We start from the raw sequence: 22,469 nt of genomic DNA on the forward strand, positions 1-22,469 counted from the left end.
AGCCACTCGGGGAAACTCGGCTCTCTCCTGCCTTTCCTTAGGGACAAATATCCTTCCATGGCAGCTGAGGCTGGGATGCTGCTGTAGCCTCCCTGGTGCTCAGGCTCCTCAGGGACATCTCACTTGTGTGGTTGACAGGGAAGATAAAACAAAGCTCGCTCTATTGGCTTCACGTGTTACGAAATTCACAACTCCCCTCTGCTGACTGAATAGTTACAAAGGTAAATTATTAATGTGCATGGGGTGTCCCAGCCAAACTGGGTATATCCAAGTGATTTTTTTTCTTTAGGGGCTTTTATAGCTTCCACTATAAGGGTAGGACATGAATCACCCAATTACCTACTAATGCATATTTCTAATTATCCAATCATAAAAAGGTATATTTTGTAGGTCTTGCAGCCTCATCATCCACCAGCATCCTTGCATTTTATCTGTTAATCCAGATGTTTCAGTCATTGACATCAGCAACACGTGTTTCTCTTAGATATGGATCCTTCTGTTAATTTTGTGAGAACAGAGGTTTCCTTGTCTTAGTCACTCACTTGTTCTTTTTAGCAGGGGTAGGTGATGGGTCTTGGGTCTGAAGATGATGTAATAATTGTATGCTAATGTTGGCTCCTGTAAAATGTGTTCATCTGATTTGTGTCAATATGGAACAATGCTAGGGCCACACGGTGAAGTGTAACCCTCTAACATTTGACCGTTCTGTTTGTGCTTGTGTAACTGAGGGCCATTCAATTGACTTGTTAACTGTCTTAATGGTTGGAATATTGATTGGCGAATTGTTAAGTTAGTTGTTAAGAAAGAATTTTAGTTAGGAGTAGAAACTAACACCTGAGAATTTTAACAAGATAATAAATAATGCTTAGGCCAGACAAGAGGGCATTAGCAATGAATGCTTCATTGACAAGAAGCCTCCTAAAAGAATACAACTCAGTAGAACTTCAAGGACTAACAGTGGAAACATCCTGCTACAAAGGAGAGTGCCAAGATAAGGCAAGGCCACAAATCAGCCAGTAGTGATAACAGGGAACTTCTTGGCTCAGAAGGTGCTGAAACATGGAAACTGGGGGAAAGGTAATTCCGGCAGGGGGAGATTGTGACCACCGACCCAATTCAGGACCAAAAAGACTTGCCCCCGCCCCGCCCCGCCCCGCCCCGTAAAGAGCATGCGTGCTAATCTACATGGCAAGCGTGGCTAATTTAAATACGGCTGACCAACAGCAAGTGGGATGCTTATCACTGACCAATGAGTGTAAACTTAGGTGTGTTTTTACTAATTGTTATTAAGTAACTGAATGTAAACCCTGTGGTTTTGTATGACAGTATGCACGCTAGGTGGAAGGATCCCCCGTGCATCCAGCGCTTCTTGCTTGTCTCTGTTCAATAAATTGTAAACTTTAATTGGAATTCTGTTTAAGGCTAAATTAATTATCACAGCTCCTAAGGCCTGTGTGATTTCAATTTATGTCACACTAAAAAAGAGAACATTAATCGCAGGTAGAAAGATCTGGGAGACAGCAGGCTCTCATCTCTGCAGATTAATGGAGATTAGTCTTTTTATGGAGAAAAGGCCTCCATTCATGGTGGAGTCATTGTGGTATGACTCCACTGCTGGCAGTGATAAGGGAGATGGCGGTTAAAACAACTGTGCCCCTTGCCTGAAGGTTCCCAAACTCCCTGAGCTCCCCTGCACTTCTTCCAGGTTTGGGAAGATACTCTGCCCTAAATATTAAGAGCTAGCAGTGGGGCGAGACAGCGCCTTCGTACGGAGTCTGGGATTTTTCACGATATTTCAGGCCGCTTCATAGGGCTTTCCTGCCGTTTTCCGCACCAAGCCCTGAAGCGCTCGCAGGGCGGGCCGGGAGCAGGACTACACCTCCCATCATGCCCGCCGCCCGGAGGGAGCTGCCGCCATTTCGGCGCCGTCCCCCGGAGCCGTTGGGCCGGGCCGGGGCGGCGCGGCGTTCCCCGCTCCCCGCCGCCGCCGCCGCCGTCATGAGCCGCCTCAGCGGCGGTTGGGACGGCGCCGGCGAGGAAGTTCAGCTCCTCCTGGACCTGTGAGTGCCGCCCCGCACCCTCCCCCTGTGCCCGCCGGCCCCCTCTCCCTCCGGGAGGTGCGGTGGGTACGGGGCCGGGCGGGCGGGTCAGACCGCTGCCCTCACAGCGGGGCCGCGGCCTCGACTAAACGCAGCGTCACCGAGGCAACCCGCGGGGCCCTCCCGAGGGGGCATCCCGGAGGAGAGGTCTGCCCGGGCAGGGGGCAGGGTTTGGCAGGCCTTTGGCAGGGATGGCAGAGTGGGTGACAGCGTTTGGTAGTGGTGGCAGGGTAGTTGACAGCGTTTGGTAGTGCTGGTAGGGCAGGTGACAGGGTTTGGCAGAGTTCAGCAGGAGCTACAGGAGAGGTGACAGGGTTCGATGGGATGGCAGGGTTTGGCAGAGGTGACAGGGTTTGATGGGTTGGCAGGGTAGGTGACAGGGTTTGATGGGGTGACAGGGTTTGGCAGAGGTGACAGGGTTTGATGGGTTGGCAGGGTAGGTGACAGGGTTTGATGGGGTGGCAGGGTAGGTGACAGGGTTTGATGGGGTGACAGGGTTTGGCAGAGGTGACAGGGTTTGATGGGTTGGCAGGGTAGGTGACAGGGTTTGATGGGGTGGCAGGGTTTGGCAGAGGTGACAGGGTTTGATGGGGTGGCAGGGTTTGGCAGAGGTGACAGGGTTTGATGGGTTGGCAGGGTAGGTGACAGGGTTTGATGGGGTGGCAGGGTTTGGCAGAGGTGACAGGGTTTGATGGGGTGGCAGGGTTGGCAACAGGGTTGGTGGAGGTGACAGCTTGGGAGGAGTTACAGGACAGGTGGCAGGGTTTGACAGGAGTGACAGAGTTTGGTGAGGGTTGACAGGGTTTGGCAGGTAGATAACAGGATGATCCCTGACAGATCTGGTTGTGGAGGGACAGCTGAGGATCCCTGGCTTCACCTGGCCCCAGTGAATCCACTGAATGGTGTTTTGCTTTGACTTTTTCATTATGTCAAATTCCTTTTTGTTTAGGAGGGAGTTAGAGACAGCATAGGGATGAAATATTTGACAGGAAAAAAAATAGCTAGCAAACAATACAGTTAGTCTTAGACTTTTATTATTTTAAAGTACTGAAGATATGGTTATTGTTGCCCTAGTATAGCCTGTAAGTGCTTTATTGTTTTTCTATAAAGTATGATAACAGTGAAAAAATAATTTAAATGATTGTTTAAACTGCAGATCAGTAATGTACTCTGAGAATATCCACCAGCTTTTTGAAAGGAATGTGATTAATCTTAATAAGCTTTTTCCTCAAGCTAAGTTTAAAAGTCTGTGGCAAGGGACAGTTAAATGTAACTAGAAGATTTGAAATAGCTCACATTGATTACCATGTATCTGCATTGGTTTTGGAGTACTTTCTGCAAATTTGAACTAAGTAGTTGCTCTGGATTTGCAGGTCCCTATTCAAGCATGGCTGCATTAGCTGCTGTAGTATTTTCAAGAGAAAAGAATTAATCTTAATTTTGTATTAAGTGTTTAGATAGAACTGTTTTTATGTATTACAGTAAATGGTGACAATCTCCCTCCTTCAGGATGAATTGCCAGAAAAGTTCGTTTACCTAGTGGACAAAATGTAGGTGTCATGATAAATACGTATTTAGCACTTAACTGAAGTGTGTGCCCCTGCATGACAAAGGACTGCTTGCCCGTTCACATGACCTCGTGGTAGAAGAGGGAGCAGTCACACTGTAGGTGCACATGTAGCTCCCCAAAAGGCTTAGAAAGTCTATTTGACTCACCCTAGCCAAAGGTAGGGTGCTGTTTTGCATGGGGGAGGTGCTGATTCACCTGGAATCTCAGTAAAGAAAGGCAAGGGCTCTCAAGGCTATTTAACCGGTTTATTGCGTAAAGAATAGTAGTGGTAGAAAATGTGATAGCAGTCTTGTGTCCCTCCTGATGCTGAGGACCCCAGCTATCATAGTGTGAGACAAGCCCCTTCATATTGTGCAGCACGCTGCACAGATCCTGTCTGTGGTGAGGTTCACGCTCGTTGTGGTCTTTAGAGCTTTGATAAGAGTTTTTTTTTTTTAGAAGTAAGCAAACGGTCTTCATTTCTGCAGTCAAGTGAAGGAATGTTATGTGTAGATATACTGTTTAATCTCAAGACAAGACAAAGAATGTGGATGGTTTAATCTACTTGTACTGAGTTGGAGCCATGTACGGGCTTCTCTGTTAGTCAGGCGGCCAAGTTCATCCAGCAGTCACTGAGGTGTGGTGAAAACATTCCGTTCATACACACCTCCAGAGGAACAAGTTAAAGGCGATCATGGTGTGTGCTTAGGTTCTGTAACGGTCGCTGGTGCTGATATATGGGTCTCTGCAGCCAGGGCCTGTGGCTGAACTCTGCCCAGGTTCTGCTTGAAATTGCTGTCCCCTTGTTAGAGTGTCTTCTGCAGTGACCTGCTACAGGTGCCCTTATTCCACTGTGCTAACTTCAGAGCTTTTTTAATGTCCTTCCACATTGGAAATCTTGCTTCTTTCCTTGCTTAAATCTGTGCTACGCTTCAGATTATAAAGCCTTAATATTTTTACTTCTCTAGAATTTTTAATTGGTATGAACTTAATTTGCTGTGCTTTGGTGGCATTCTGGTGCCAGATGAGGTTCAGTTGCAAAAAAGTTTACAGGTGCTCCAGAGTTGTGCCTATATGTTAACTGGAATTCGGTTTAACTCTAGGCTGCTGCCACCCCCTGCCCTCAGCCACTTGTTTTGGCAGTATATTTCTGTGACCTCACAGTTTTAGTCATGGGAAATTTTCATTCAGATGCCGAACAGCTCACTGTGCAACTGTGAATTTCAGTGCCAGCATGGGGAAGATGCAGTAGAAGGTGTTGGGGAGACAAAGAGGAATGGAACTAGCCTTTTCAACCTCTATTTGGACTTTGCATTTGGTTGGAGTGGTGTGTAATGGTAGCTGGACTATTAATAGAAATTTGTCTCAAGGGTTCTGTCTTGCTAGTAAATTTTCTCTTTTTGCAAAGCTAGAATAGCACCCATACTTTTTTTGTTGTGCATGATTAATCTGTTAAAATGATGTTTAAGGCATGCCTTACACTATATGGTTATGTTCTCATGATTAACTTTAGATCTCAGACCTAGTAATTTCTCTTTATGTGTGCAGTAGCACTTGATACTATAAACAATTTCTGCTTTTGGTTACTAATCTTTTTTTTTACTCAACTTTATTAGTACTGCTGCAGCAATTTTCTATATTAATATAACAATAAAATTATTATACCAGTAAGACTAATACTTGAAACTAATAATTACACAGCTTTTTAACAAATGTGTGTAATTTTTGTGTATTGTTTCTTGTCTTACACTAATCAGGTAATGGCCATCTATTTATGTCAGGTTGGACTTTAAGCTTCTTACTTATGGTAACCCTTAGGCTTATTGTTGAATTAGATGACAGTGTTACCTTTTCAGTTATCTCTGGATGTTGGTTAGCTTTGCTCTAGTTTATGTTTCTCATTTACCTAGGGACTTTGGTTTTTTGATAATAAAATCTCCCTTCAGAGAGTTGCAATTCCTTCCATAAGAACCAGCAGTTGTCTTTTAGCATATTAGTGAGTGGTGACGGCTCTGAAGGTCAGTGTGCTCAGGATGCTTAGAAGCTATTCATAAACTCTTCCCAGAGTTGCCTCTGGTGTTTCAGTAAGCCTGTGATTGTAATTTAAAGTTGCAGATGTTGGGACATTAACATCTTATGTATCCTTTGATACATTAAAATGCCTTAGGAATCTTAAAAAACAGAATTGCATTAGTGTCCCTCTGTAGTACTCAGTATTGCATAGGTAAATACTCTTCCATGTATTTGACCTCGAAAACCATTATTTCAGGTGTTCCACCTGGGAGTGTTACACATATATCTGGTAATACTGATCTCTCTCTTTTATTTTGCTTAAGTAAAGTCCTTCATGTTTTCTCTTAAAGAGCTCTGTTCCATCCGGAATCTCTTAACAAGGTATTTTTACTGAAATGATCCCTTTTTGTTTCATTCACATAGATAAAATTCTAGGATTTCAAATCCTGTCTTAAAGCCTCACCCAGCATTCTGTGATGTTAGTAGTCTCATTAATATTTATTTCTGCCTAGTCCTTCCTTTTCAGATGAATGCTTAAGCTCTTTGAGATTTGTTTGCAAACAAATTTCTTTGACCTTGTGAATATACCATCAGCAAACCCATTTTGCCAGCTGGATCAGTGATCGCAGTGAATGAGGCTACAATTTTTGCCTACAGTTGATTGGGGAACACTTGCACATATGTTGCACAGAACATATGACCCCAAAGGGCAATAACTGAATTGGTGGTAGCATGGAACAGCTGGAACTGATAAGGCTTGGAGGCAGCATAGCTGGATGCAGAAGATGACCTCTTATGGTTTGATTGTTCTAGTTCTAATGTGTAATACCTATTTTTGACTGTACTGTAACTTTCCTTTGTTTCAGGTGCCTTCAATGTTTGACAAAGAACCTTTCCAGATATACTGCAGATATTAAGTCATTGCCACCCAACATAAAGGATAAACTGATTACATTGATGAGTAGGCAAGGGCAAATAACTGATTCAAATATCAGTGAGGTAAGAACCCATTCAAAACTATTCTGTCTGTGGTAGTTAATACACAGGGATGAACTAAACTAAAATTATTTACATGAGGCAACAGGTAAATTCAGGCCTGCTTACTCTGTCCGTGTCTTTACAGGTCTTTTTCTTAAACTTCATAATGTTAATAGTCCTGTATTATGGTAATAAGATTGTGTTTGTAGTAACAAGTAAGTAATGTTCTCCCTTCAGTGATAATGGACTTCTGTGTAATCAGCTGGCATATATTACCCACTTGGCAGTATGGGAAACTAGACTGTAGAAACTAGACCAGTCTCTGTTCCTGAATGTAGTATGTTTTATGAAGCTAGTGCATAATTTAGTAATTAAAAGATTTCAGGAATTTATTAGGTTTCTGTTATGTTCTATTGACATTATGCACGTGCTCTCCATATAATTTATTGAAATCTTGATTCTCTGAAATACGATGATACTAGGGCTAGAAGTTGATATTTCAAATTCTGTCGTACCTTTTGCTCACTGATGTGTGTCAGTGTTTCAAAATTAAACCAGTTAAGACTTTTCTTTAGCTCTAAACTCCGGGGCACATCTATTTTGGTATTTATCTACTGTTATCTTGTTTAGCCTCAAAGGGAGGCATGAGAATTGAGGAAAGCTAAAGGTTGGCCTTGGTGAAACAGAAAATTAATGACTCCTAGCTCATTCCTGCTTTGACCTGTAACCTCTTCCTGTAACTTGGAAGAGGCAAATAGTATCAGTTTCTCAGAGTCAGAATAGCGAAGCCAAGAGTAGAGGCAGAATCAGAACTACTGTGGAAAACATATGAACAAAAAGGTTTGGCTTTAGTATGTATCATTTTTTGATTCTAATAAGTCTCCGAGTAAAAATCAGAGCCTTATTTCTTTATCTTATTTTGGAAAATTTGAGTTGATAAAATTTGGTTTAGGCTATCTTTTCAGTAAGTAATCCTTTCTAAGCATCCTAAGAGATGTATATAATTAAAACCATATGACTGCATGTGTATAAATGCACAAAACCTATTAGGATAGCTTTAGTCTGGAAATAAACTGGAGAGTTTAAGTTACAGTCTTTTCCTCAGCTCTTTGTAAAATCTCATCTGTCTCTGTCTTCATTCAGCAATTGATTAGTGCCTTCTCTTGGAGCCTGTTTTCCATCTGACGCTGGGATGTTTTGTTCTGGTACTTTTTCTCAGCTGTTTTTCCTTTCTCTCTTCCTGCAGTTTCCTGCTATTCTATCCTTAGCTGTCATCACTTTTCTTGGGCATGTTATGCCTTAGCTTTCTTTGAAAGTTTCCAGGTTTATCTCACTTGCATTTTTAAAAAAAATGCTACCTACTTCTTGGATTCTGAATTCATACTGTTTCTCCATACAATTTCGCTCTTCTGTTTTCCTGTTCTTTCATCTTGCAGATATTCTCGTTGCTCAGCATAGCAAAAATGGCCTATGTTGTTTAGTTCTAATATTCCTTGCTTACATCACGTATAACCAAAGTACTCTACATGTGACACATTTGCAACATCTCAATTAGCCTTCCCTATGGATAAGAAATTTTTTTCTTTGCTATTGCTTCCGTCCTGCCCTTTTCTTTCATAGCCTCCACAGTATTGTGGCTAGATCTATTCTCTTGGAATTTTCCAGGTTATGCTTTCTCATTTACTTTTTATGCATTTCTTTTCTTTGGTGGTGTTTAAGCATTTTGCTTAATGTTAAGTTTCCTCCAGTTGAAATTCTGTTACCCTGCACTTATGTATGAACTTCTATTTCATCTCTTACTTCCTTGTCCTTGTCCAGATTTGTGTTATCATGCATTTTTTTATCCTTACTCTGCTTTTTGCTTGGAGCAGCCTTCCATGACACACATGCTAAACTCCTTATTCCGCCTCACTTTTACCATAAAGATCTATAAAGCCGTTTAGCATGTGCCCATGCTGAGTATGTATACTTTAAACTCCTGCATACAAACAATCCTTACTCTGTCTAAAATTTCATCTTCTTTGAGACAGATGAGATTTTAGTTTATACATTCAGCGACTATGAATCTGTGAATAACAATAGAAAGCAAACCTCTAAGTAATACCTGAGTGTATGAAGAAGAATCATGGGTTAGGGAAGCTTAATACTCTAGCTACTGTAAATAGGTGGTATTCTGATAGTATCGTTGCTTCTCATTTAGACTTCCTTGCATCTAATCATTCTTTTTCTCGTAAGATTTCTCATGTGGCTTCAAAACCAGCAGTTTGCTCACTTTTGTTGTGTCCTAGGCAATTTGGAATTGAGAAAGAAAGACAACGGTCAGGGAAAGCATCTTGAATAAATGCTGATGGTCACTTCAGCTTTAAGCACGGTAGCTCTGGGTTTGGCTGTTTTAGTTATTTAGATATGAATTCAGAAATATGAGTGAAATAAGAGCTGAATGTTATCTTGTGAAAACTACTCACAAGTGTATTGTGGGATATGTTGGTGGTTTTGTGGCATAGAGTCATATTTGAAGCTTCTTGCATTTGGGGAGAAAAAGCTGTCAAAGCTGTCTGAGGTCTGCCATTCATTTTGCAGAAAGGTTGCAATTCTACTAGAAGTTTCTGCTTTTTTTTTTTTTAAAGGCTTATTTGACTTAGTGAAGATTTTAGCATCTTGTATATTTGCAAAACAGAAAAACAATATTCCTTGTAATATCTGTCTTTATTGTACCTGTTAGAATGGTGAACCTGAGAAAGGAATAGGCCTTTAACAAGCCTGTCAGCTATGCTGTTATCTCTGTTTGTGTATGGAAATTTACCATATGCTTTTATCCTTGTGAGTTAAGGAAGGGAATGACAAGCTGAAGGGAGTAAGATAAGGTAAGGTGAAAACCTGATCTAATGCTTGCCTATTGGTCTGAAGGACAGCTCAGCAAAGGCGTAGATCATTTGCACCGGAGTGGCCTATAAACAGTATTTATTAAAAAGTAGTGAGTCCCTGAAAATTAAATTAGAGGTAAGATATATGGCTGTTGTTACCAAAATCTGAGGCCTTCCATTGCTTGGGGTCTAAATTTCATAAACATCCTCTTGGGGAATATTTCACAAAAATGAATCTGTGGTCTTGTGGGAGTGAAAGAGCCTATTTAATGAGGATTTGGTACCTCTTGATGGTATGATAGAGATTGCTTGTTTATGAGAAAAAGTCTATGTATGTGTAGGTGAAAAAAATACTCTGGAGCAAAATATCTTTCAAATGTTACCCTTATCAGTTCAGCGGATTTAAGTTATGATAACAGTCAGTATTTTTTTTACACTTCAGACTTTTGCCATCAAAGTTGTGCTAGTAAGTTTGAGGGTATTATCCTTAGTAAAAATATCTATGCTGGCAGAAGTGCCAATGTTAGCAACTGTACTATCAAAATAATACTTCCACTCTTTAAATGGTAGTGTTAATGTGTTCCTCATCTAGATGTGATCACAGAAACGGAGCATTCATGCTGTAGGAGATGAACTGTTGCGGCAAATATACTATATTTTCTTTAGTTTTTAGTTTCTAGGACTGGAAACCCCATTCTCTAGCGAATAATTTTTAAAAGTTCTATGTGATGTCTAACGTAACAAGTATTTCAATTAAAAATATGCATGTTCTATGACATAGCAGAGTTTGACTGAAATGGTAGGTTTTTGTTACAGGTGTTGCACCCTGCTGTGGAGGCTCTAGACCTCCGAGACTGTGATATTTCAGATAATGCATTATTGCAGCTTTATAACTGCAAGCAACTGAAAAAAATCAACTTAAATTCTTGCAAAGAAAACAGATTGGGAATCACTTCAGAAGGTATGTTATCTGTGCACAGATAACTGGGATCTTGTTTCTGTTTTATTTTTCTTGTTAGACTGGAGTAATTGCAAAAAAATATCTAGGGTAAATATTGCTTAAAAATATCCCCAATGCCACACCAATACTAATTAAGAGTCACTTCAGTGGTGTAAATTATAGACCTAGAGCACTGATTATCTTATGAAAGAGAGCTATCAGGTTACTGTCATGCTAGGTTTCTGGTAAAACTGCTACATTTGATCATATTTTCCACTTCATCTTAATTATTCTTTCCTCAAAACTTGTTCCAGAGCCTTACCAGTACTACTGGGTTTGAAGTTTCAAGCTTGTGATTTCCTAAATTACCTTTTTTCCCTTTTTTAATTAAATGTGTTTGTTACTAAATAAAGTTATAGCATCTTCTCTGACTTAGAAGACTTGACTTGCTTTAGGGCTTCAGGATTGCAGGTGTTACTTTTAACCTCCAGTTTCAAGTTGTATCAGGAGCTATTAGCTTAAAAGAATTAAGCTTGCTGAGTTTTATTTCACACAAGTTTTGTTCTGTCTTTTGATTACACTCCTTTGTTCCATCATTAACTCATCCTTAGTGAAAAGTGAGGCAAAATATTACTTTAGTATTGAGCTAATATATATAGTACTTTAGGTCAGTCTTGGTTTGTATTTTCTTACCACTGCATAGTGACGAGTTTGTCTTTTTACTTAAGTAATTGGTTAAACTCTTTAAAATTTATTTATTTTCACTGTCACCTCATTGTTACACTTTTTGATAAGTATAACTAAGATACAATTTGCAATGGTCTTCCCTCCATGCCTTCATCTGTCCTCTGATATCTAGCGTGGTTGTTAAGGTACCAGTTAAGCCTAGAGCTCTTTATGTATACTTTTCATCTATTTGGATAGAGATTCCTGACTACTTTGCAGTTAAAACTGGAAAGTCTAGCTCTTTATTGGCAAGTTCCTAGTCCATCCAACTTTTCTAACTTTCCTACTTATAAACTTATAAACTGAGCCCTTTTTAAACTGAGAATCAATTACAAAGACTTTAAAGTAAGCTGGAACAGTTCTTTATTACTTATCTCAATTACATACAGGAAAAAAAGACCCCAGACCACCCTGTTTTAAACCAGCGTTGCCTTTTACTAATTCAGTAACAGGTGGGGGTTTGGTTAGTTGGTTTGTTTGGGTTTTTTGTTTGTTTTAAGAAGCGTGCTGGCTACCCTATTCAGAAATATTTGAGCCCTGTCATTACTGGGAAACATTTGATCTGTAAGTTGCATGTGGAAGGTTTAGTGTCCTTTAATAAATACTCATAGTACTTCTCTGTCAAATTCAACTCCCACTACTCTCTCTTCTGTCATTCTTTGCAAAGTGGTTCTGACCCAAGCAAGTACTATTTTATTCATGTTTCTTTGAAGTTCTTACATAGTGACATATCTTAATGACATTTGACTCTTTATTTCTATCTATCCAGAAGTGATGTAATTTTCTGTACCACTGTAATCATCATGCTTCCATTATCCTTGAAATAAATTCCTTTCACATTGCATCTGTAGTGCATGTACTTCTATTTTATTGGCTACCTCCTGACACTTCTGGGCAAATATTTGGGTTATTACTAACTGTCAGGGCCCTGAGGGCACTGACAGACCCTAATGGCCATGACTGGTCTCACCTGCCGTGCCCACCTACACTAGCTGCCCATGGACCTTCAGTCCTGGCCTGAGCAGTGTCGCAGGTGTAACTGGTTCCTGTCCTGCTTCTGAGCTCTTGTTTTGATTTCTTGAACTGTCCTCAGACATGACCTCTGACCTTGCTGTTTGCCTGATGTTCATTGCACCATCAGTGGGACCTAACAGTATCATCAATCTGCTTTCAAACCATTGGCTTTTTCTATGCACTCACTGAGGCGTATCTAATATCCCTCAGGCATCCCTCTGCAGTATAGAAGGGAATTCAGCATTTATAAATTTTTATCAGCTCTAGCATTGTTCATTGTCATCTTCCTTTTTTCTCATCCTGGAATTAAAAGAAACCAACCACAAAATTATTTCCTCATACAGAGTCTTGCTGGCATAGCATGAGATGGAAGTTGTACAGTCAATGACCAGGGGACAGCATATTGGATTCAGCATGGTGATTATGTTAAAAGATGAATAATTCTTTAAATTCTTCTGGTTTTTTGACAGGTGTCATAGCACTGGCCTTATCCTGTCCTTACTTGCGTGAAGCATCTTTTAAAAGGTGCTGCGATATAACTGACAGTGGAGTTCTTGCTCTTGCGCTCAACTGCCAGTTCCTACAAATAGTGAACTTGGGCAGCTGTTCAGGCATCATGGATGCATCTCTGCAGGCATTAGGAGAAAACTGCAAATTTCTTCACAGTGTGGACTTTTCATCTACTCAGGTAACTGGTGGCTATTGGCTAATTGACTTCTGTTCATTTATTTTTTAAAACTGTCATGATAAAATTGAAAAGGGATCTTTTTAGCTCTACTCTTGACAAGATGTAGAACCACAGTTTGTTGTCTCAAAAGTGTATATATTCTTCTTGGATGAAATGGAAGAGTACAGGAGTTACTAGTAGTTAAGAAAGGATCACTATTAGGAGTGGAAACTAATGCTTGATGAATTCAGAATATTCAAGATAGCAAATAATGCTTAGGCCAGATAAGAGGGTATTAGCAATGCATGCCTCACTAACCAGAACCTCCTAAAAGAATACAGATCAGTAGAACTTCAAGGACTGATAGTGGAGACATCCTGCCACAAAGAAGGGTGTGAAGATAAGGGAAGGCCACAAATTTGAAGTCATCCGTGATTAAAGGGAACATCTTGTCCCAGAAGGGTGAAGCAAGGTAACTGGGGGAAAGTGTATTTCTCTGCAAAATGTATTGGCTAAAGCAGGAACGTTGCAGGTTAGCAGTTTTATCTGTCCAGATGCTTCTCATGTAGAACTGAGCTGGATGGCTAATGTACTTAACTGCTGGTACTGGGCTATGTAAGCCTTTGCTACAGATGAGTACAGAGTTTGGTGGCAACTGGTCTGTACCAAGAAGCTGAAGTATTTGTGGCTTTGTACTGACTGCATGTGGTTTATCCCCAGTATAAGAGTGTGTCCCTTGAAGAGGGGAGGCAGATGTGCATTGCCTATAATGGCACATAGACATTCAGTAGAGTAGGAAACAATACTGCAACGCTGGAGTAACAGTACAGCGGTGATTACTGTGAGCTCATACAGGGAAGTGAGGGGACTTTGTTGTAATACAAAACTGGTTGCATGCTCTCATGCTGTCATAACCATATACTCAAAAACATGAAGACAGTAGCATTCAGATGGTTTCTACAGTGTTCAGGCACCAACCAGCAGTCTGGATCAGGTTTGTTTCGATGGCATGGAGGATAAGGGACACAGCCTGTGAAATCATCATCACTGTACTGGGGTTGGTCTTAGGTTGGTGACCATGCACTGGTTCTGGCTGTGCTGTTTTACCCCCTTGAGGAACTGACAGTGATTATTACTCTCTCCATTCTGCCTCACCTATGGGAGTTATTAGAATTCATTCACTGCCCTTTGTCTCCTGGTCTGGGTGTCTTCAGGAGCTAAATGTGCTGTCATCCTGGTGACCTGCTTAGCTATGTACTTACAGTACCTGCCCTTCTTGACAATACCTGCCACACTTAGAGACCTTTATGTGCCTCAGTGCTGGGACATTCCTGTCCATTTCCCATTCACACTGATCTTGTAAGGGAACAACCCCCCTTGGAAAGAAGAGGTATTGTCTATGTTTAATTAGCGTGAATCTAAACTCCTTTTTGATCAAGCGTTGCTTATGTAGCATTTAATGTTTTAATATTTAACCTAAGCTTAAAGGCAGGATATCTTGGCCATCAGCATTATCCATTTAATCAAGGACAAAAGTTCCTTTTGGAAGAAAATAAAGGAGAGTTGGCAAGAGAATATAGCCTTGAGTTGTCCTTAGGTGACACATGACCTTATATGGATAAAAAGGGTTAGGGTGCTTCATCTGTGAAGATGACAGAGACCACTGAGGACCCTCAAAGAGAGGAAGACATGTGCAGAAGGATGTGAAGTGGAGCCAAGAGGAGTGATTTAATGCCATTACACAACCTATGTAGATTAGAATGAAAATGTATTAGATAGGTGGGATATGTATGAATTTATTGTATAAATATAATGAAGGAGCCAGGTGCAGGGTGCTTGATTTGTGGAAAATCACCAAGCACCCAGGCTTGTACAACCCTGAAATCAACAAGAATGTCTCTCCTGAGTGTGCAATTATTGACTCATTGCACACCAGGTGACAAATTCACTTTTTGGACAACGATCTGACCCTTTCTATTGAAGTTTTGTACAGTAGACTTGCAATAGAGAGCTAGAAGGCAGTAAGACAATTTGTGCAGCGGGAACAATCAGATCTTTAAATGGAAACCAAGCTTGTGGTCTCTGGATTCTAGCTGTCAAATTTGGTTCAGCCTTACTGTGTATATTTGATGACTACTATTCCTGCCATCTAATATAAGCTGTATGAAAAAACCTGTGTGACAGATCTAATATCCAACCAGCTTTTGAAGTGGGGAGGAAGTTTAATGAATTTGGTTCCTGGAAGCAAATGAATGAATCGGCCTTTCTGGCCTTTCTAAGGAAAGGAATATCTTTTGTCTCTCTCCTCTCTCTTGCAGGTAATCGTTGCTTTGTGGCTGTCTGTAGCCAATCACTTTTAGTGCAAGTGTATGACGACTGCTGTAAGACTGCTTGGTTGAGGGATTTTTGTCTTACGTAGATGGTTCGCTTCAAGAAAAGAAAGAGTGAGACACCAGATTAGACTGCTGTGATTACTTCTTTTTTTCCCCTCTCCCCCAGCCCAAGAAACTTCCTTCAGGAACATCTCCAGCAGTCTTGAAAACAGGAGAAAAAATGGTTTAGGTAGAGCAGAAGTGGTTTAAACCTTATAAATTGGAAGTGCCATGCTCTGACTGTAATAGTGTACCTGCTGTTAAATCAGACGAGGAAGCTGCAGAAATAGCAGTTACACAGTTGGAAATAACCCGGTAGAAAGCCAGGCTGGATCATGTGGCAGCGAAATGCAAGTGTTTAATAGACTGAAAAAAAACCATACTGGGATTGTTTTCTTTGCAAGCTTAATTGGGAAGAAAATATTGTAATGTTAAATGTATTCAATGACTGCAGGGGGTGAATAAATTAATATCCCCCTGCCCCCAAATAGCTTTGTTTGAAAAGATCGAGCTTTAACCCATTGTGTCAATAACAATGTGGGGTTTTTTCTCTAGGTAACAGATGATGGCGTTACAGCACTAGTGAGTGGAACATGTTCAAAGAATTTAAAGGTAACTTGCTTAACCTAACAACAAAGAAATGAACAAAAGCAAATACGTGCATTTTTAATTATTATCAGTACTACTTCTGAGGGATGGTTTTTATTGACTGACTTTTGCCTTTGCTTGTATACACATTTGCCCTGATTTTGCTTATAGATTGACTATATTCTCTCTCTGTTGCAGTACCCCAGACCAGCTTTTTGAGAACCTCAGTCTTTTCAAAATTAGTTTTCTTCTGTTGAATGTAGTATGCATATTTTAACTCATGTTAGTTTAGAGAGCTGTATAATAAATGCGAATGAATGCATAATTTTTTTTCCTTGGTTTCTTTGGAGTTATTTCTTGAACACTGAGGCAGAATTTGTGATGCAGATAATCTCATGGATTTAAGAAATCAGTTAGCACCTCTGCATAGGTAAATCTCTACCTCATGAAAGCAACAGTGAAAATGAAGTTCTCTTTGCATAAAGATTCTCTGGGCACTGAGACGGTAATAAGAGGCATCCCATACCTTTTACCATAAATGATCATCTGCTTTTCTAGATAGTACATTTCTTACCTCTGTGTGTGTTTTTGCTTTTGTAAAGGCTGGTTCTGAACCCAAGCTACTCATCTAGAAACTAAGATGGGAAACAAGTCATACTTCTGCTAGTTTATAGTGTTTAATAAAAAAAAAAAATCCCTAAACAAAATACTAAATCTGAGTCAACTGACAGTATTAATAACGTGGGAAAAAAAAAGAACTGTTATTGTTTTATTTGGAGGGCAAATAGTTAGATTTGGTTTTGGGTTTAGAGGGTTTTGACCTATTTTCCAGCAGTGTTGGTGTAATTAGTCTGTCAGTATTACCTTCCCTCTTCTCTATTATAACTGTCCATAGTTTACAGAGAACTATATTCTTGTGTGTAAGCGCTTTTTCTTTGAACCATAGAAACGCAGTTCCATTTAGTTTTTAATAAAAATTTCCAGCTTACAAAATGTGGCCTTTTCTGTTTCCTGGTCACATTGCTGTAGTTACTATTTCTCTGAAAGTGCACAGGCTTTCTTTTGTGGATGATTCTTCGCATGGATACTGGTGGAAGCTGTACTAGATCAGGAAGAACACATTAGGTAGCTTACATCAGACCTGCTTCATCTGTAAGTGTTCAAGACAGTAATGTTGAGGTAGTGAGCTTTGATTTCAGAGGAACTAATGGGAAATTTCAGTCATGCCAGACTGAATAGTAGTATGGATTTTGCTTCTTCGTTTTCCTGTGCTCAATACTTATTTCCACTTTCTTAAAAGCCATGTGTATTATTTTTTGGGTGGGTGGGATTTGTTCGGGGGGGCAGTCTGTGCAGTTTTAGTAAGGCAAAATTTATTGTTTTTCTGTGGAATGACAATTTTAAAAACAACTTGTGTTCTATCAGTATAAAACGCTAGAATGGTTTAGGTGTCTTGGTTTACAAACAGTAAGAAAAAGAAATTTAGTAGAGAATATGGAATTATTTGCTACAATATCTTCTTCTAACTCTTCCTTGTCTTTGTCACTATCCTCATACCTCTGTTTTATGTCATCAAAGTGCAAATTTATAGGCAGCGATCTAGTGTCAGGTACACAGTGAAAAAATTAGTGTCTTAAAATTCTTAAACTGTAACCAGCCATCAGATTTCTAGATCTTTTTGCTTCATTCAGAGGCATTCAGATTCCACATTTCACTTGTCAAAATTAACTAAAAACTGTACAAATAACAGCTTTTGTATATCTTGCTTCTCTGAATATAGTTCTTGTTTTCTGTGTCATCATTCTGTACAAAGTTGCATTTATTACAAAAGGTCCCTTTCATTTCTCTGCTCTTTAAAGATCCTTGGAGTTTATCATTTGGAAAGACACTCTTTCACAATAAAACATGGGGTTTTTGTTTTTACCCTAGGGTCCCCAAAGTATATTTTCCTAAATCCTGTTTTCATTAGATTTGATAGTCTCTTTTCTGCATTTCTTCTTGTATGTTATGTTTATTGATATATAAGGCAGTTCAGAGGGGAAAAAAAGTTGGTAATAATCTGTTAATGTATTCTGAATTTATTCTTTCTCTAGCACATTTAACAGGTACTAGTTATACAACTGTACAGAAATGAAGAAGAGAGCAGGTTTTAGTCTAGTCTTGGAAGTTCTTAGACTCCTTTTAGGAGCCATATAGACATATAGAAAGATAGATATTAGGAACTTCAGCAAAGACTCATGAATCCTGCCTGCTTTGGGGAACCCCAGAATTCTGTTCGGGTTCTGTTCTCCTGGACAACAAATTGCTAGGAGAATGTGGGTTATAGGAATACTGATGGGACTCAAACACTGTAGAATCTCACTGAAGAGTTTTTTTTTCAGTTGTCTTGAATGATAGGTGTTCTAGAAAAACTCAGGTTCATATTTTTAGTTTCGGCTCTTCATAGAAAAGCTGTTGTATTTTTTCCTGAGGGTATTTTCCTGGTCTGTATGGGACCACATCTGGGGTCAATGCACAGAGGAGGAGTAGGTCATAATTTCTTCTGGGTAGGGATCTCTGAGAATGGTTGGGCAAAGGAAAGAAACCCTGCCTCCAAAACTATGGGTGCTCTGACAGGCTTTTGTTACTACTCTGTTCATAACAGGAGATCCACATGGAACGCTGTGTGAATCTGACGGATGTTGCCGTGGAAGCAGTCCTTACTTGTTGTCCGAAGATACACATTTTTCTGTTCCATGGATGCCCACTGGTGACAGGTAGGTCAAATTGTGCAGGGAGTAAGAAGAGTAATTAGTTCCTGATGGTATCTTCTTGCTGTCTGGAAAAGCACACTACACTTTGTAAATAATCCCAAACAAATAATAACTTAATAGATAAAATGATAATCATACATTGAGATTTCAAAGCAAGGAGAGAGTTTTGCTTTGAAACATGCAACCTTCAGGGAGGGATGTTTTTGTTGTTTTGAGTTTAGGGGTTTTTCTTTCCCTTTTTTCGCCCCCCTCAACGTGCTGATGAAGACCTGAAGTTGATGATAAGACTTCAGAAAACTACATTAGCATATTTAAACACTACTCTATTCCAAAAGTATGGAATAGCATCCATTCGAGAAACAGTGGAATGGAGTAGGACTGCTCAGCCTGAAAAACACCCAAACTTAAGGGAGGTTATGATCTATCTTGTATTTTTTAAGTTTGGTTCATTGGTGATGCTTTAGTTACATGATTGGAGAAAAAACCAAGTGGTTTTGAACTGCTATAGGTATATCTGAAGTGTGATACTGTAATAGCAAGATAAGCATAAATGCAGACATATAATTGAATTATTTTGCTGTTGACCCAATTTCTAAACACCACCTTTATATATTCTGAATGAATAACAAGAAATTCCTTGGTTCTTTTGCAGATCGTTCCCGAGATGTTTTAGAGCAGCTAGTCATATCAAACAAAATCAAGCAAGTCACGTGGACTGTTTACTGATTATTTATCGTGTACATACGAGTGTAAAGTTTACAGATGGGAGAGCTCTTTCAGAAAACAAGCACCTTGGAGAAATAGCTGGTGACTTTTGTGCCACCAGATTGCTTCCCTCCTTGTTCCCACCAGAGGTCTCCGTCACCATTCCAGTCCTTGCCTGTGAGTCTGGCCTTCCCCATTGTCTCTACTGAGAGCCCTGTCTGTCTTTGCATCGCTGATCATACTTCATTAAGAGGAAAGTTAAACTATAATTAATATTACACTGTCATCGCTCAGACTCCTTGAAGTATTGGATCTGGCTACTACTTACCATCTTTTAGCATCTTAGCTGCATATACAAAGCCAATTTAAGTAAGTCACTGTTCTGAGATTGTAGTCTGAGAAAGCCCTTGCAACTAGAAGCACCAAGCCTAAACGTAGTATTAACACTTACACAGAAGTGTCTGTAAAGTTGGGACTTTAATCTGGCAAAAGTCAACAGAAAACTGGTGAATGGAGATGGCAGTAACAGCAATGCAAATGTATTTTAAGCAGTAACAGTCTCCTTTCACCATGTGCTTTTACTAGGTCTGGAAGAAAAACTGTAGGTACCTTTCTTTTGGTGTTAACTGGTGCTGCAGGTTTCTCTTTTTATGTAGCATCAAATACTTGCTGGATATGTACACATCCAGAAGTGCAGTCTGTGAACATGTAAACATAAACTTGCTTTGAAGTTGTTGTGGTGACTTAACAAATTTCAGTGTAGTATCTATGACCAACAAACTAATCTTGTATATGGGCAAATACTTACTTGCTCTGGCTTTTGCCTATGTTCCTGCATGAAAATCCTTTTAGGGAACAAAACTTTGCTCTTCATAAGCATAGCTGTGGGTGAAATAGGACCAAATTTAGTGTCTGAGAACAAGAATCTCGGAATGGCAGAGTTCAGCAGAGTGTGCGTTCTGCTGTATGTGGTTTATTGTATCTCCAGTGGCCTCCAGAAGCTGAAAACAGCAACCATTTATATGTTATTCTATTGTAGTCATATTAAAGAAAAAAATCAGAAGTGTAAAGTGAGTTTATTACATGATGGAGCAGTGGTCTCATCACAATTATAATTCCATGTTCCTTGGCTTTCTTGAAACAGCATAACTTTTAGTGAGACTTCTATGATTTCTACAGTAAACGTTTTAAAATGCTAGCAGTTTTAGCATTATACAAGGTAGGTAGCACACTGCATTGATACTCTGCATCTGGCAGTAGCAGGGTTTAGTTTAGGGTTTAGTAGCAGAGTGGTCTTACATGGGTCTGATGACACTTAGAAACCCATGAGTTTAGGCAACCATAAACTATAACTTTACTTTATAATTTAACACTTGTCATAGCCACACTCATTTTTAAGTGTTGCAGAAGTAAACCAGTCTTCTACTAGTCTACTTAAAGTTCAGGCCAAATTGCATGGAAGATAATATATCTGTTGCGTCCAGTCATATTAAAGGATATTACGATGTTTGACAATAGTCTCTGTTCTTCTGTTGATTCATTTATGGAAGAGCAAATCCGTTTAGAAACTTGTTCAAGTGTAACTGAAGGCATAATTTTCAAACTCTGGTGCCTAAATCCCTAGCTGTTGTTGCACGTGGTACGGTGGCTCGCAGTGATGGATGTATTCCTATGACACCTACAGGTATAGCTGTGCCAGTACAAGCCATTCCTGCAAACAAGTTAGTTCTGCTACATCAGCAACTAGCATCTGAAGGCTGTAATTGCAGCAATCCTTGGACCAGATAGAGGCCTAAAAACCTAATCTACTATGTTTTATTCCCTTTATTGGCTAAAGAGTAGTTTATTGTTTTGCCCTGTGGAATCCCTGGTATCAATCAGGGCCCATCATTCCCTTGAACTCTTGGATGTGAGTTAGCAATAAATGTGTTTTGCGCTACTTTTTGTATTAATGCACCTAGCTGATTAGGCAGCAGCAATGACACGCTCAGTAATTGTGCCAAATAAGTAAAGCGTACGGATCAGGCTCCCAGCCCTGGTTTCAGGAAGGGTGCCACAAAAAGGGTAAGAATTATAAGCTAACTCCAGTGGGAAGGGGCCTCAGGAGGTTTCTTATCTAACTTCCTGCCCAAAGCAGGACCAGCTTAGTCAGAACTTTATCCAGCCATGTCTTGTAAAAACTAAAGAGCCTTCACAACCTTTTGAGGCAGCTTGTTCCACTGCTTGACTGTATTCATGGTGGAAAAAAGTTTTTCCTTCTATCCTGTTTGGCCCTATTTTGTTTCAGCTTATACCCTTTCTGGGAGAGCCTGGCTGTCATCCCAGCACCCTCATAGGTATGGGCAGGCTGCTTGTAAGTCCACTGAAGCCTTTTCTCCTCCAAGCTGAACAAGCCCAGGTCCCTCAGTCTGTTATTTTAAGACATGTAACTATACCGTAGTGCAATCGTGGTCACTAGACTCTCATTTCAAGTGCTGTATCCAGAAAGGAAATTATAAATTAAGATAATGTAAAGCAGCTAAAGGTGGAAGACCACCAATCTGTAATGGCAAAGGACACCTTAAAATTCTATCTGTTGGGCAGTGGTACTGCTAACCTCACTGGCAAGGCTGTCCTCCTTCCCTTTGCTAATGTAAACTTGGATTTGTCATGTTGAAGGCAAATGCAGCTTATACTGTGTCCTTAAACATGCGTGTAGATTTACCATCTTCTCCCATAGCGTCTTCTAAACATGTAACTTAGTGGTATATCCTCAACTTGTGGTTAAAAATGTGTACAACACTGCAATGAATTAACATTGTATATTTATGTTTGAAAGTTTAATGTAAGGCACGTTAAATCCTTCACTGACAGAGCTTGAGTCTGCTCTCCAATGTGTTTATTACTAGCATAACTCTACTGGAATATTTGATTCAGGTTAAATCACTGTTATTTTCAACTAATGTTTACAAGCATTGGATGAAGTGGGAGAACATCCTGTATGCACTTATTACTTCATATTCTGTATTGTTGGGATATTGATATTGTTATTGTTGTAAATTGTTGGGTGAGCACTGCAGGGTATTTACATGTTGTTCTGAAGATTAAAGTTTGTAAGTAGTATACTGTTTGGATAGTTCTGAAAACTTGTTATATTTTATGACCACGTACATCTGAATGTGCTCCTAAACCTCCTGCTTCACCAACACCACAGTTTTCTGA

At 39.9% G+C, this 22,469-nt stretch overlaps 1 protein-coding gene across 5 annotated transcripts; it reads left to right on the forward strand.

Moving 5' to 3' along the window:
- The first annotated feature begins 1,901 nt into the window (after window positions 1–1,901).
- AMN1 (antagonist of mitotic exit network 1 homolog) lies at window positions 1,902–22,370 on the forward strand. Of its 5 annotated transcripts, none has more exons than XM_064457905.1 (7): window positions 1,902–2,122; window positions 6,528–6,660; window positions 10,320–10,464; window positions 12,654–12,871; window positions 15,778–15,834; window positions 18,455–18,566; window positions 19,216–22,370. In XM_064457905.1, exons 2-7 carry the CDS (start codon window positions 6,619–6,621, stop codon window positions 19,287–19,289), a joined length of 648 nt encoding a protein of 215 aa, XP_064313975.1. In that variant the 5' UTR covers window positions 1,902–2,122; window positions 6,528–6,618; the 3' UTR covers window positions 19,290–22,370. The 5 variants fall into 5 exon arrangements, with proteins under 5 accessions (XP_064313975.1, XP_064313949.1, XP_064313958.1 ...); XM_064457879.1 differs by having other exon boundaries at window positions 1,911–2,060; XM_064457888.1 differs by having other exon boundaries at window positions 2,000–2,117.
- Window positions 22,371–22,469: the final 99 nt, after the last annotated feature.

Source organism: Phalacrocorax carbo, chromosome 1 (genome assembly GCF_963921805.1).
Source record: "Phalacrocorax carbo chromosome 1, bPhaCar2.1, whole genome shotgun sequence".
Classification (NCBI taxonomy): domain Eukaryota; kingdom Metazoa; phylum Chordata; class Aves; order Suliformes; family Phalacrocoracidae; genus Phalacrocorax; species Phalacrocorax carbo.

Bases quoted from the DNA above. Each gene is read 5' to 3' on its own strand.
- AMN1 (XM_064457879.1), top strand. From the start codon at position 1,999: ATGAGCCGCCTCAGCGGCGGTTGGGACGGCGCCGGCGAGGAAGTTCAG. The intron at 6,661-10,319 runs GTAAGAACCCAT...TTTTTGTTACAG, and splicing joins CTGATTCAAATATCAGTGAG to GTGTTGCACCCTGCTGTGGA. The intron at 10,465-12,653 runs GTATGTTATCTG...GTTTTTTGACAG, and splicing joins ATTGGGAATCACTTCAGAAG to GTGTCATAGCACTGGCCTTA.